The following is a 14,298-nucleotide window of genomic DNA, read 5'->3' as shown; positions in this document are numbered from 1 at the left end:
AATAAATTAAATAATTTTAATTATAACAATATATATCACCAAAAAAACTACTTTTTAATTATAACAATATATACCACAAATCAAAAAACTATTTTTTAATTATAACAATATATACCACAAAAAAACTATTATTTTTTAATTATATCAATATATACATGAAAAAAAATATTTATAATAATTATTAAATAATATTAATAAATAATTATTATTAATAAAAAAATATTTTTTTATATACTTGTCTTTCGGTTAGGTTTAGTTGGACAGCCATCTCATAGCGTCTGAGTCTTGTGAGGTACTGGTGCTGAGAGAACTGTCTTTCCAGTTCATCCAATTGCTCTTTGCTGAACAGTGTCCGCTCTTTACGTATATTACCGATACCGACGCCACCACCGCAACCATCATAGCCGCTATCGGCTACGGTCACGGTGTCGCTGCTGCTGCTGTCCATACCGTTGACACGACTGTTATTATTGATTAGATGATCGGCAATCTGGTCACACAAATTCAATGTATAGCCGCCACCGCAGCCGACGCCCCCGCCATCGATAATATAATTATTATTATCACAAATATAATCCATTTATAAATTTAAAAATATATTTATATATTTAAACAACAAATTTAGTTTCAAATTTATGTTATGAACCATTCAAACCATTCAAACCATACAAATATTTTTAAAAATGATATATAAATTATTTAAGTGTCGGTTAAGTTTTGTTGTCAAACAAACAAACAGAAAAATTGTTGAAAAACTTTTTTTTTCTTCTTTTATTTTGCTAAACATTTTCATGTCATTGCTTTTTGACTTTTGATGTGTGTGTGTATGTATATATATATGTACTGTATATATCGATATATATATATATATGTGTGTGTGTATGTATGTATGTGTGTATGTATGTGTGTATGTATACATTTATATATATATATATGTGTGTGTGTGTGTGTGTGTGTATGTATGTGTGTATGTATACATTTATATATATATATATATGTATGTGTGTGTGTGTATGTATGTGTGTATGTATACATATATATGTATGTGTGTGTGTGTGTGTGTAAATATGTATGTATGTGTTATATGTATGTATCGTACATACAGTGGTTAAGTGTTTTACCAGATGTTTGCCCCTAAAAATAAATCAATTTTAATTCAAAAATATATGTATTTACAATAATAACAACAATAATAATAATAATCGTATTAATAATAAAAATTTAAAGTCACTTTTATTTATTTGCAACTATACTTCAAACTGTATACATATCATCAACACATTAGTTGTGACACCACTTCCCTCTATGTCCATCACTGACTCCCTGTGCTCTCCTGTAACCTCCTTTTCGTCCTATTTTTTTATAAAAAAAAACTGTCAACACGTGTGCTGATGATATGTGTCGCAYAGCCCCCTCCTCCACACCAAACCACATATAATACTAATGTATTGATAAAACTATGAGATATGTTTGGACACAAAAAAATGAAATTTTTTGGATATGAAATGTTTCTCTAAAAGTTTTTTTTTGTTGATTAATGTATTTTTAATTAGTTTTTTTCTTGAATAAAATGAGTTTTCAATTTTTTTTCTAGATATAGTACAATAAAATAATATAAACCTTTAAAAAATTTTAAAAAATAAATATTTAAATAGTTTATATATAAAAATTTAAATATATATATATTACAGTATATATATATATATATAGTATTAAAAATGTTATACATATAACATTTTTAAAAAAAACATAAACCAATATATCAACAACAAAATTATATATATATATATATATATATATATTACTGTAAAATATATATTTTTAAAAATTTAGTTTTTTTTTGATGATTACAATTGATTAAAATACATTTATTTTATACAAATTTATATTTTTTATGATTTAAAAAAAATTATTATTATATAATTTTTGATCTAGGTAATATAAAAATATTATAATTTTCATTATTTTATATTCAATTGTTATTTTTTAAAATTTAATTTATATGCAATTTATTATACAGTATTTATCAATAATAAGTTATTAAAGTTTTATAAACTACCGTTACTTCTATTATTATTTTATTATTATTATTATTATTATTATTACTACTACTACTACTACTACTACTACTACTACTAATAATAATAATAATAATAATAATAATAATAATAATACTTATAAATTACTACTACAGTATTGCCATTAATTGATTTAATAAATTATAAGTTAGTATAATATTGACAATGAATTTTTTATATTTAAAAATAAATAGTAAATAACAGTAAATTAATTGATAATATTTTTATGATGATAACACATTATGTGTTATCAACAAAAATAAAAATATGACCTTGATAGTTGGAAAAAGTACATTTAATTTGATAATTTGAAAATTTTAAAATAATATAACTGTTTGTTTGTCATCATATAAAATATTACGCATAAAAATGTTTTCAATATACAGTATACAGTATAGATTTATATAAACTGAACTTGTTCAATTTTTTTGTGTTTGAATCAATTCAATAATWYAACACTAAATTATATTTATTTATAATTATAAAATAAATACTTAATATACAAGTTTATAGTTTATATTATTATTATTATTATTATTATTATTATTATTATTATTATTACTGTACTTAAAAAATGTTAGGCTATGTAATCATATGGTGATCATACTGTATATATACTACAAGTGTATCAATACATTATCGTATGATAAATATATTTTCTAAACTTTAATCTCTACATAAAATTATATATATTTTTAAAAATTCAAAGTTTATTATTTTAGTTTTTAATTTTTTTTTGTTGAAAAAGTAATGAAAAWTTTCCTATCATTTTAAACTTTGACTCTTTCTCTCTCTCTCTCTCTCTCTCTCTCTAAATAAAAAAAATCAGTTATTAATAAATTAAATTATTATTATAATAAAAAAAGTGTTATTAATCTCAAAGTGTTGTCTATATAAAAAAAAATAGTTTAAAGAAATTATTTTATTTATAAAAACCGTAAATTGTGTGATATTTTTAATTAATTAAAACACATTTACGGGAAAAAAATTATTTATATGTATTTAGTATTTTGAAAAAATTTTCAAATTTAAAATTTTTTTTTATATTAATAAAGTTCAATAATTGAAAGTTAATTTAAATGTAATAAATATTAAAGTTTTTTTTTAAAAAAAAACTTTCCTTCAATTACTAGATGTTATATAAATTTTTTGTTATATTAATAACAATTTAATATTAACTAAATGTTGTTTTTTTATAATTATTATTATTGATATTATTTTTTTTTATAAATAATTAATAATATTGTGATATTTTTGCTGTTGTTGTGTTGTTATTGATATACAATTAAAATTAATTATTATTTTTTTATAAAAAAATGTTAAATAACTTAAATATTAAAGACATCCTAATTATGGGATTTTCGGCATTCATTATATTCATTAGCAGTTTATGTGTAAATCTATTACAACTAATCAATTATCTGACCATTAGATTCATTAATATTGATATCTATCGACAAATCAATGGATATCTTCAATATATTATTTACTCCCGTAAGTTGACTATTATTATTATTATTAATTTAATTTATTATTATTTAATTAAATATAATTATAAATATATAACTACTAACATATATTATATATATATAGTTTTTGCAATATATATATATGAATAACAACACTGTTATTAATTATTAAAAAAAAAATCTTATATATAAAATGAAAGTAATATTTTTAATATAAATGTAATACTATTTAATAATATATCGTATAATTAAAATAAAATTCAAGGATTTATTTTTTTTTTAAATATTAATTAAATAATTTTTATTATAGATTTTGAAAATCTCAGTACTCTCTCTCTCTCTCTCTATATATATATAAATATATATATATATATATATATATATATATAACTTATTATTACTTAATTTAGTATTAATTAAAACAAAACAAAAAATTATTAATAATTATAATTTATAATCATATCTAACAAATCAATCAATCAAAGAGGTGGTAGCCGTAGCCGAATGGTGGTCGCACAGCACCATTACCTTCTACTTCGGCGATCAGCAAACTCTTGATCAGTTTGGCCGCGAACATGCCTTCGTAGTGGCCAACCATCGGTACGAAGTCGATGCCGTATTCTTGTGGATGATTGCCGCGAAAACCGGGACACTTGGCGGCTGTAAGGCATTCGGTAAACGCGAACTACGATTCGTACCGATTATTGGCTGGTCGTTCATGTTTGGCGAATATATATTTCTGGCCCGCAACTGGCAACGTGATTCCCTGAACATTGGCCACGGTTTGGACCGGCTGATGGCCCACCAGCGGCCGATAATGTTGATGATTGCTGCCGAAGGTACCCGATTTACCGAACAGAAATACCGGACAAGTATGAAGTTTGCCGCCGATAAGGGTCTGGACGTCCACTACAGGCATCATCTGTTGCCCAGAGTCAAGGGTTTTGCCTATTCGGTCAAACATCTCAAACAAAACTGTATGTCTGTGTGTGTGAGCTCTCTCTCTGTTTGTCTCTCTTTCTTTCTCTCTTTCTTTCTCTCTTTCTTTCTCTCTYTCTYTCTCTCTCTCTCTTTCTCTCTTTCTTTCTCTCTGTTTGTCTCTTTGTTTGTCTCTCTGTTTGTCTCTCTGTCTCTCTGTTTGTCTCTCTGTTTGTCTCTCTGTTTGTCTCTCTGTTTGTCTCTCTGTTTGTCTCTCTGTTTGTCTCTCTGTTTGTCTCTCTCTCTTTCTTTCTCTCTTTTTTCTCTCTTTCTTTCTCTCTCTCTCTCTCTCTCTCTCTCTCTCTCTCTCTCTCTCTCTCTCTCTCTCTCTCTCTCTCTCTCTCTCTCTCTATTTCACCAGTAATTTGAATATTTAAAAAACTAAATGAAACCCAATATTATCATCCAATTATTATTATTATTATTATTATTAGATCCCAACTGTGCTATCTATAACCTACAGCTGGCATTTGACGAAACTCGGGAAGTGATCAGTATATCCAATCTGATCAAAGGTATACCGATGAACGGATCAGTCTATTTGAAGCGCATACCCATTGCGGACGTACCAACCGATAGTGACCAACAAACGGCCGACTATTTGTATAAGTTATACCAGGAAAAGGTTAGGACAGACACAAAACAATGAGACCAACCAATTGATTAATTGAACTTTTTGTTGTTGTTGATGGGATGACCCTAAATAGGACGATGCAATGGACTACTATTTCCAACATAAACAATTTCCGGGCCAAAAACAGCTACATAAGCCCAGTCTAATACCGCTAATAGTTTTATGGACTAATTTCGTAGTGTTTGGCCTATCGTTGGCCTATATATTGTTTACAGTGTTTACGTCGGGTAGTGTCGGGACAATCATTATCGCATCGTTGCTTATAATTACTGGTAATTAAATTATTAGTTAATAATTTTTGATTTAATTTAATTAATTTAATTTAATATATAGTTTTTGTTGGCATATATTTTGCTATACGATCGGCTCGTATAGCAAAAGCATCGACTTATGGCACTATTGAAGGTAAACCACATAATAATAAAAAATCAGATTTAAAAAAAAATTATTTATCAAAACATTTAGTCAATGGAAATAATGATAATATTTTAAATAATAATCATAAAGATAAAGATGATTAAATAATTCACAAAAAAAATATTGAAATTTATGTTTTTTTTATTAAAAAAAATTATTTAGAAAATTTAAATTTTTTTATATTATTAATTTTTTTCTCTATTTAATATATTTTATTTAAATTTTGTTTTATTATTCAAGTAATATATATAATTTATTTTAGTCTAACACTCAGCTGATTATTATTATTATATTTTAATTTAATTATAAAACAACAAAAATTAAAAAAATAATTTAAATAAAGTTTTTATTTATTAATAAACATGCATGTATAAAATTGTTTGTTTTTTATTATAATTATTTTAATAATATAATAACTTATGATAGTTTTTAATTTTATTAATGTCAATAGCTTGATAGGGGAAAAAATCAACTGGGCTAATTGTTGATGGACTTATTGTTGATATTTATACATCAAATATTATATATATATAATAAATATATCTAATAATAATAATAATAATAATGTAATATATTATTAATATTTTATTTTTACTTAACTATAAAATATTTTTAAAGTAGCTATTGATAGAAAATTATTTTTTTTTTGAATAATATTTACAATTTTTACAATTTTTATTTTTACCAATTATTAATTTTAACATGATAAAATAAAATATATATATCTATATAACTATGATAATTTAGATTAATAATTTAATTTAAATGTGTTTTTAGTAAATTATGCAAAAAATATAATAGTTTTTAAAAGTTATTAGTCAAACATATACAGTATATATTATTTATAGACACACACAAATTTTTTTATTTAACAAAAATATGATTTAATTACATTTAATAAGTATATATGCAAATATATAATATTTTTTAAAAAACAATTATAATTAGAAATTTACATCAATTAATAAATAAGTATACAATTTAAAAAAAAAACTATTAATTATTACTTAATTAATTAATACAGTATTATATTGAATAGTGATAAACACAACAAACACGTCAATAATATTATAAATTATTTAATATATAATTATTTTAATAACTTTCAATTAATTAATTGCATATAATAATAACAATAGTTATTTAATTAAACTGTATTAATTATTTGTTTCAAAAATAATTTTTTAAAAATAATAATAACACACATAAATTAAATTTAAAAAAAATTACAATACATTTAATGTACCGATAGTATTAAAATATCAATATTAAGAAACATATACTTTACATATTTATCAATAGTATTATAATAATAAAAAAAAATTGACACTTAATTTTATCAATATTGGTTAATAATAATAATAATTATTATTATTATTTATATATACTGTATATATATAATACTGCTTTTTACTTTGACTTAGATTTTTTCGTTTAGAGTATTATATAATTTGTAATTTAAAAAAATAATAATACTATATATATATATATAATACTAATTATAAGCTTATTGAATAATATATAATTATAGCTAATAACACACACAATTATTATATTGATAATATCACAATTACTACTACTACTACTAATAATAATAATAAAACATATTGACTAATAATACCATTACATTGTTATACCTAATTAATATTACTATTAAAAAAAATAAATAAATAAATCACACAATTTTAATAGCTTAATGTCTATACCATAGACAACAATATTATTGCTGTTTTTAAAAATAATTACCGATACTATTATTATTATTATTACCCGCGGGGTGTGGTGGTGGGGGGTGTGAGGGGGTTATTAACCATCATTGCTGGCAGCGGCCACTATCTGTAGGACATACAGAAATATGTTGACCATATCCAGGTATAGTGTCAACGATGCAAATATATACTCCTCGGACGACACCTGTAGCTTATGGCTGCCGCCCATTATCATCTGTGTGTCCACCACTAGATACTATTAATTCAACAACAAAAAATTATCATGGTCATTAATTGATAATAATAATAATGATGATGATGATGATGACAAAACAATTAATTTATTTTTAATGATTTTTTTTAAATATTTTATATTTATGATAAATATCATAGTATTATAATTTTTAAAATAATTATTTTAATACATATTCATTGATGAGAATTATATATAATATTTATGTTTATTTAATGTATGAATTATATATATAATGTATTTAATCAATCAATCAATCAATCAATCAATTGATTGATTAATTAATTTAAAAATAATGGAAAATATTTGGCAAAAAAATAGAAATTATTTTCAACAACAAAAAAATGGGAAAAATTTGTTCAAACATTTTATACGTTTAATTAATTTTTTTTATATATTGTATAATAATAATAATAATAATAATAATGTATAATATATTGTATTTTTAAAAATAAAAATAAAAATTTAATCAATAAGTAAAACAACATAAAATATCTTATTTTTTTAAACGGTAATACAAAATTACATTTTTTGTTTTTTAAATAATAAATTTAATTTATTATTAATAATAATAATTAATATATAATAATAAAATAATGCAAAACACAAAAAAAACAAAATTATATATCAATATATCTAATGTAGAAAAAAAGTTGCATTAAATTTGATGTTTGCACTCAAATATATAATATATAATATTGAATAAATACAGTATCTTATTAGGGGTGGGGTGGGTGCGGGAGATAAGTGAGGGGTTAGTAGTTTACACTGGGAGGCGTCTATATATATCTATTTAATTGCGACTTGAGGAGGCGATGATATTCAATATATGTAGAAATAGCTGAACAATATCGATGTATAGGGTTAGGGCTGCAAATATATACTCCTCGGACGACACCTGTACATTATGGGTGCCGCCAACTATCATCTGGGTGTCAACTACCAGATACTGTAGTAGTAGTAGTAGTAGTAGTTTTTTTAATGAGGGGGTCATCATCGGTGGTGATGGTGGTAGTGGTGGTGACAATCGGTCATCACAATTATCGATGTTTTGTATTGTTTATGTGTGTATGTGTGTGATAGACAGGTGACCGGGACATACATACATACATACATATATGTGTGATACATGTGGACAGTATGTTCGGATAGAGAAAAAAATGCAATAAATTAACAATCAAACAAATAATAATAATTATATAAATATTTAGGCAAATTATATTATAAAATTTACTATTATAWTAAATATATATTAAATTTTTAGATTATAACAGGTATTATAATAATAATTAAAAGTAAAAAAAATGTGCAAAAATTAAAAATCTAATAAGCAAACAATTAGCATTTTAAAAAAGCAAACATAAACACTACACACATATATACACACACACACAATTTAACAAACATTTATCATGGTAATTTTATATATATTTTTATGTATATAAATATATAATTAATTAGCTAGTATCAATAGTATAACTAAACAMATGTGATGATGATATGTAATATACTGTATATATTACATAACTACACACACACACATACACATACACACACACACACACACACACACACACACACACACACACACACACACACACACACACACACACACACACACACACACACACACACACACACACACACACACACACATATACATAGACAGACACACAAACAATAAATCAATTAATTATAAATTGAAAATAACTCACACAAAAAAAATGTATAATCAAATTGATGTAAAAATATTAATATTAGTAATTTTGTTTTTATAATTAATTAGAAAAAAATAGTTATGAGATAAATGTTTTTTTAAAAAAAAAAAAAAAGGGTTTTAGTGTGCTATTTAATTTGTGAAACAAACAAAAATGTTRAATTAAAAGTCAATATATAATTATTATTTTTTTTTAAAAAATAAAAATAAAGGTATTATAAGTAAATATATAATTTTAAATATACTGTATATAAATCTAGTAATTAAATATTAATTGTGAATAATTAWATWTATWWATATATATATAGGTATGAAAATTACTATATTAAACGTATAGACCCGCATATAGCCCCCACCCCCCGTCTGACAAATTTTCAAAATTTTCAAAATCATAATTTGGTAGGGGGGGCTATATCTCACTTATTGCCCCAAAACATATAGCCCCCACTATATGTGAAAATTTGGGGCAATAAGTGAGATATAGCCCCCCTACAAAATGTTGATTTTTAAATTTAAAAAATTTGTCAGAGGTGGGGGTGGGGCTATATGCGGGTATTATAAATAAATAACTAAATAAATTAATTAAATAAATTAAAAATACTAACCGCCGAAAATAGTAGAGCACCGAGACATGAGTAGACCAGATGGGCGACCTGTGAGCGCCAAAACATTAGGACAAACCCGAACAACATTAGGATAATAACGCCGACAAACAGTATCCCATTATAGACGGTAAAGTCGATTTTGGTTTGAAAGGCAAACAATGTCAGGGCCAGACATACTACGGCTGTGATGCCTACAGCGGCCAATACAATCTGGTATTGATAGATGGACGATATGACACCCAGGAGGAAGGATTCGGCCACAGTAAATATCATCAATGCAATGTAATTGTGTGGTGTTTGGCGACGGAGTTCCCCGCAACAGGCCAGAACCATCATGGTTACCAATGTTACGCCACTATTTAGTAGATACAGATAGGATAGGGGGAACGGGAGGTATTAATTAAAAAAACATCGGTTATTGCGTGTGTATGTATATATATATATATATATATATATATATATATATATATATATATATATATATATATATATACAGTATATATATGTGTGTATATGTATGTGTGTGTGTTTATGAGTGTCTATTTATGTGTATGTATTTGTGTGAGTGTATGTGTATGTATGTATGTGTGTGTGTGTGTATGTATGCGTGTATGTATGTATGTATGTATGTGTGTGTGTGTGTGTGTGTGTGTGTGTGTGTGTGTGTATGTATGTATGTATTTATGTATGTATTTATGTATGTATTTATGTATGTTTTTATGTATGTGTGTGTATGAATGTGTGTGTGTGTGTGTGTGTGTGTGTATGTGTATGTGTATGTATTTATGTATGTATTTATGTATGTATTTATGTATGTATTTATGTATGTATTTATGTATGTATTTATGTATGTGTGTGTATGAATGTGTGTGTGTGTGTGTGTGTGTGTGTGTGTGTATGTATGTGTTTGTGTTATAATAATCGGTTTCGGTAATCATTTTATTACCGGTAATGTTTTGTTTGTTTTTTTTTAAATAAATACAAATATTAAGTATACTTACAATGCAACCCATACTACCCATAGATTCTGGTGTGACCATTGTCGCATACCCTCCCTGGGTTAAAATTTTTTTTAAAAAGGTTAAGTAATAAACAATTAAATAGTAAAACATTTAGATAAATTAATTGTCTATCAATGTAAATTTTGTATATAAATTATATATATATATATAAATATTTATTTTATAAAAATTTGTTTATTATTATTATTATATAAGACGACTGTATATATATATAATAAACTTTTAAAACTTTATAATTACTAAATTTAAATAAATATTTTAATAATGATATGTAAAAATAAATAAATAAATATATCGTAACATTTTATACTGTATTATAACTATTGCTAAATTATAAACGTGTGTTTCATGTCTATTGAAAAAAATAATAAAAATTAAACTATAATTATTAGATAATAAAAATAATAATAATAAAATATCTATACCACTACATAGTTAACATCATCTACTATTAATAATAATAATAATAATAATAAATATTAATTCAACAATTGCATAAAAATCAATATTATAAAAATATTAGCAATAGTTTTATCTAACTATACGATAATAATAATAATAATAATTATATATTTGTTTTAGTAATAAATGTAAGAAAATAATAATAAAACAATTCATTAGAATTTCTAATAATAATAATTTTTTTTAGATTTCAAAATCACAAGAATATTCTTTTAAAAATAACTATTATTTTTATGTGTAATGTTTTTTTATATATACCTTATAGTTATAATTACTTATAAAATTTTATGATATAATAAATAAAATTAAATCTTAAATGAAATTTAGTTAATTTTTTTTTAATTAATAATAATTATATATAAATAAATAAAATACTAACGGTATAGCAAATACACAAATAAATCCCAACGATATAATCAATTGAACCGATAGTATGCCATAGACTTTGCGGATGAAAGCTATTGAAACGATTGAAAAACAATAAAAATAAATTTTAGTATATAATAATAATAATTTAGTTAATTATATAAACATTTTTGATATACAAATAGCAGTTTTATTATTATAATTATTAACGATATATTAATTTAATAGAAAGTGAGTGAAACATTAACTTATTTATATACCGTATATTAATTAAATGCTTAATTAAATAATTAAATAAATTTGTTAACATAATAATAATAATTACTATATAAACTAGGATAAAAATAAATTTGAAAATTGATTACTAATACTAATTTAATTTATATTATATGATTGGYTATTTAAAAAAATTGTTTGATGGCAATGATATGAAACTAAAAAAATTATTGATAAAATAATAAAATTAAATAATAATAAAAATAAAATACTATTAAAAATATTAACACAAAATAAAACTGGTTGTCAACTAWATATATAWWTAATTAATTACTAWAAATAAATTTATATATATATATATATACTGTAAATTGATAGCATACTAAATACCTAAATGCAATATTTTTTTAATAAATAAAAATTAATTATTAAATAATAATAATAATGTAACCTAGTACACATACACATTTAATTGAGATAATTTTTAAAAAACATTTAATTRTATAACATAGTTATTTACAAATTGTAAATTACAACCAATAATAACAACAACATAAACAAATTGATCTTGCTAAATTAACCTAACAATAAACTAATAAAACAAAACAAAAAAATAGATTAAATTTTAATTAAATAACTTAATAATAATAATWATTATTATTATTAGTAGTAGTAGTAGTTATAGTATTAATTTTTAATAGGGAGGTGGGGGTAGGGGGATTAGTTAACAACAGTGTGTTGGTATATGTGGGTGTGTGGGGTATAACCTCCGGTACACACTGTCACCAACCCACACACACAGTCACCCACACAAACACACACACTGTCACCCACACACACACACTGTCACCCACACAAACACACTGTCACCCACACAAACACACACACTGTCACCCACACAAACACACACACACTGTCACCCACCCACACACACACTATCACACACMCACACACTATCACCCACACTGTTCCCCAGCACTGTCACCCACACTATCGTCACCCACACTGTCCCCCACTACTGTCATCCACACCCACTCACCCGCCGGTAATCAATTATACAACAAACCTAGTCTAATGGCTTTAGTACTGAACGATGTGCCGAAACCCTGTCCCTCGTATTCATCGGTGCCGTACTGGCCATTCTCTGCCGCCGAATACATTGGTGGTTACTGGTCACTGATTTTACCGATTAATTTTTTTACCGATAATATAATTATAACACTTAAACAACGGTTGGTATTATAATATCCAATACATATRCAGTACTACTGTATTATAAATGTCTACTAATTTTTTTTTTGGTTAATACTATTATACAGTATATTAAGTAATATATGATTTTAATGTATAATAATATCAATGTCTATATAACACATACACACACACACACAACACGTATACTGTAGTTATACTAATACTAATAATCAGACATCGACTACATAGGCAAACAGTCGATGCTTTTATATTTTTTTGTTGTTTGTTGATGCAATGCAGTATAGCCAACAATTATTATTCTACAGTACAAGTGTTAGCAAGTGTATTTTTATACTATATTAAAAATAGGACTAAATTGTTGTATATATTAATCTAGTAGTTATTGTACTATTTATTATTAGCAATTTATACTTAATATATGTTGTATACTAATGTACTGTACAATTACAAACTGTTTGATATTTAAATAAAACAAAAATATTAACTGTCTGTACATAAACTTATAGTATGAATACAATGACTCATATTAATATATAGTACATACATATATAACGTTTGTTATACACAYACASACACACAGTTGTTCTATCCATTGAATAAAACCACACAAATAGAGTCTAGATTTTTCTAGAATAAGTTAATATAAGTTTTAATATATTTTTTTACATTTAATTTTTTTTAAAAAAAATTGTTTTAATAAATGTGTACAAAAAAATATATAAAATTTCATTATTTTAATCATTATTTTTAAATTAAAAATAAAATAATATTTATTAGCTATTTATTTATTGAAATAAATTCAAATTAACATTTTATTTTTTAAATAGGTTATGGCGGCGATAATTAAATAAAAAATTTCACTTTAAAACTGCAATCATTTTTTAACAAATGTTTTAATAATTTATTTTTAGAAAATTTTTAATTAATTAATTATTAACAGTATTATTAAGTTTTAAAAAAAACTTTATATTTAAATATAAGGAAATTTTAATATAAAATTTATTAATTTATATTATAAAATATAGATTTAATTATCAGTATATTTTCAATAATATATATATATATAATTTTTTATAGAATTATTTACTAGGTAATTTATTTTAAGTTTTAAAAAAAACTTTATATTTAAATATAAGGAAATTTTAATATAAAATTTA

General features: G+C 23.4%; 2 protein-coding genes across 3 annotated transcripts; one reads left to right on the top strand and one right to left on the bottom strand.

The window, feature by feature from the left end:
* The first annotated feature begins 3,418 nt into the window (after window positions 1-3,418).
* On the top strand, window positions 3,419-6,057 carry LOC128952908 (1-acyl-sn-glycerol-3-phosphate acyltransferase gamma-like). Its single transcript, XM_054298373.1, has 6 exons — window positions 3,419-3,572; window positions 4,033-4,524; window positions 4,960-5,150; window positions 5,233-5,431; window positions 5,493-5,667; window positions 6,036-6,057. Exons 1-6 carry the CDS (start codon window positions 3,431-3,433, stop codon window positions 6,055-6,057), a joined length of 1,221 nt encoding a protein of 406 aa, XP_054154348.1. The 5' UTR covers window positions 3,419-3,430.
* Window positions 6,058-7,326: 1,269 nt separating this feature from the next.
* LOC128966355 (protein lifeguard 1-like) lies at window positions 7,327-13,132 on the bottom strand. 2 transcript variants are annotated; one of them, XM_054313206.1, is made up of 5 exons: window positions 12,993-13,132; window positions 11,724-11,802; window positions 10,862-10,915; window positions 9,861-10,215; window positions 7,327-7,541 (listed from the first exon to the last, which is right to left on the bottom strand). In XM_054313206.1, the coding sequence occupies exons 1-5, from the start codon at window positions 13,084-13,086 to the stop codon at window positions 7,383-7,385; spliced, it is 741 nt and encodes a 246-aa protein (XP_054169181.1). In that variant the 5' UTR covers window positions 13,087-13,132; the 3' UTR covers window positions 7,327-7,382. The 2 variants fall into 2 exon arrangements, with proteins under 2 accessions (XP_054169181.1, XP_054169189.1); XM_054313214.1 differs by lacking the exon at window positions 7,327-7,541 and adding an exon at window positions 8,204-8,487.
* Between the last annotated feature and the right edge of the window lie 1,166 nt (window positions 13,133-14,298).

This window comes from Oppia nitens, unplaced genomic scaffold (genome assembly GCF_028296485.1).
Source record: "Oppia nitens isolate AA-2021 unplaced genomic scaffold, nextdenovo-longstitch-racon4-pilon3 scaffold11_pilon_pilon_pilon, whole genome shotgun sequence".
NCBI classification, from domain to species: domain Eukaryota; kingdom Metazoa; phylum Arthropoda; class Arachnida; order Sarcoptiformes; family Oppiidae; genus Oppia; species Oppia nitens.
The sequence above is the reverse complement of the archived record's forward strand: the minus strand, read 5'-3'. Positions and strand labels throughout refer to the sequence as shown.

Excerpts from the sequence above, each read along its gene's own strand:
- LOC128952908 (XM_054298373.1), top strand. The coding sequence starts at position 3,431 with ATGGGATTTTCGGCATTCATTATATTCATTAGCAGTTTATGTGTAAAT. Across the intron at positions 3,573-4,032 it reads TCAATATATTATTTACTCCC|AGGTGGTAGCCGTAGCCGAA; the intron begins GTAAGTTGACTA and ends AATCAATCAAAG. Across the intron at positions 5,432-5,492 it reads ATCGTTGCTTATAATTACTG|TTTTTGTTGGCATATATTTT; the intron begins GTAATTAAATTA and ends TTTAATATATAG.
- LOC128966355 (XM_054313206.1), bottom strand. The coding sequence starts at position 13,086 with ATGTATTCGGCGGCAGAGAATGGCCAGTACGGCACCGATGAATACGAG. Across the intron at positions 11,803-12,992 it reads TACTAAAGCCATTAGACTAG|CTTTCATCCGCAAAGTCTAT; the intron begins GTTTGTTGTATA and ends TCGTTTCAATAG. Across the intron at positions 7,542-9,860 it reads GTGCTCTACTATTTTCGGCG|TATCTAGTGGTGGACACACA; the intron begins GTTAGTATTTTT and ends TTGAATTAATAG.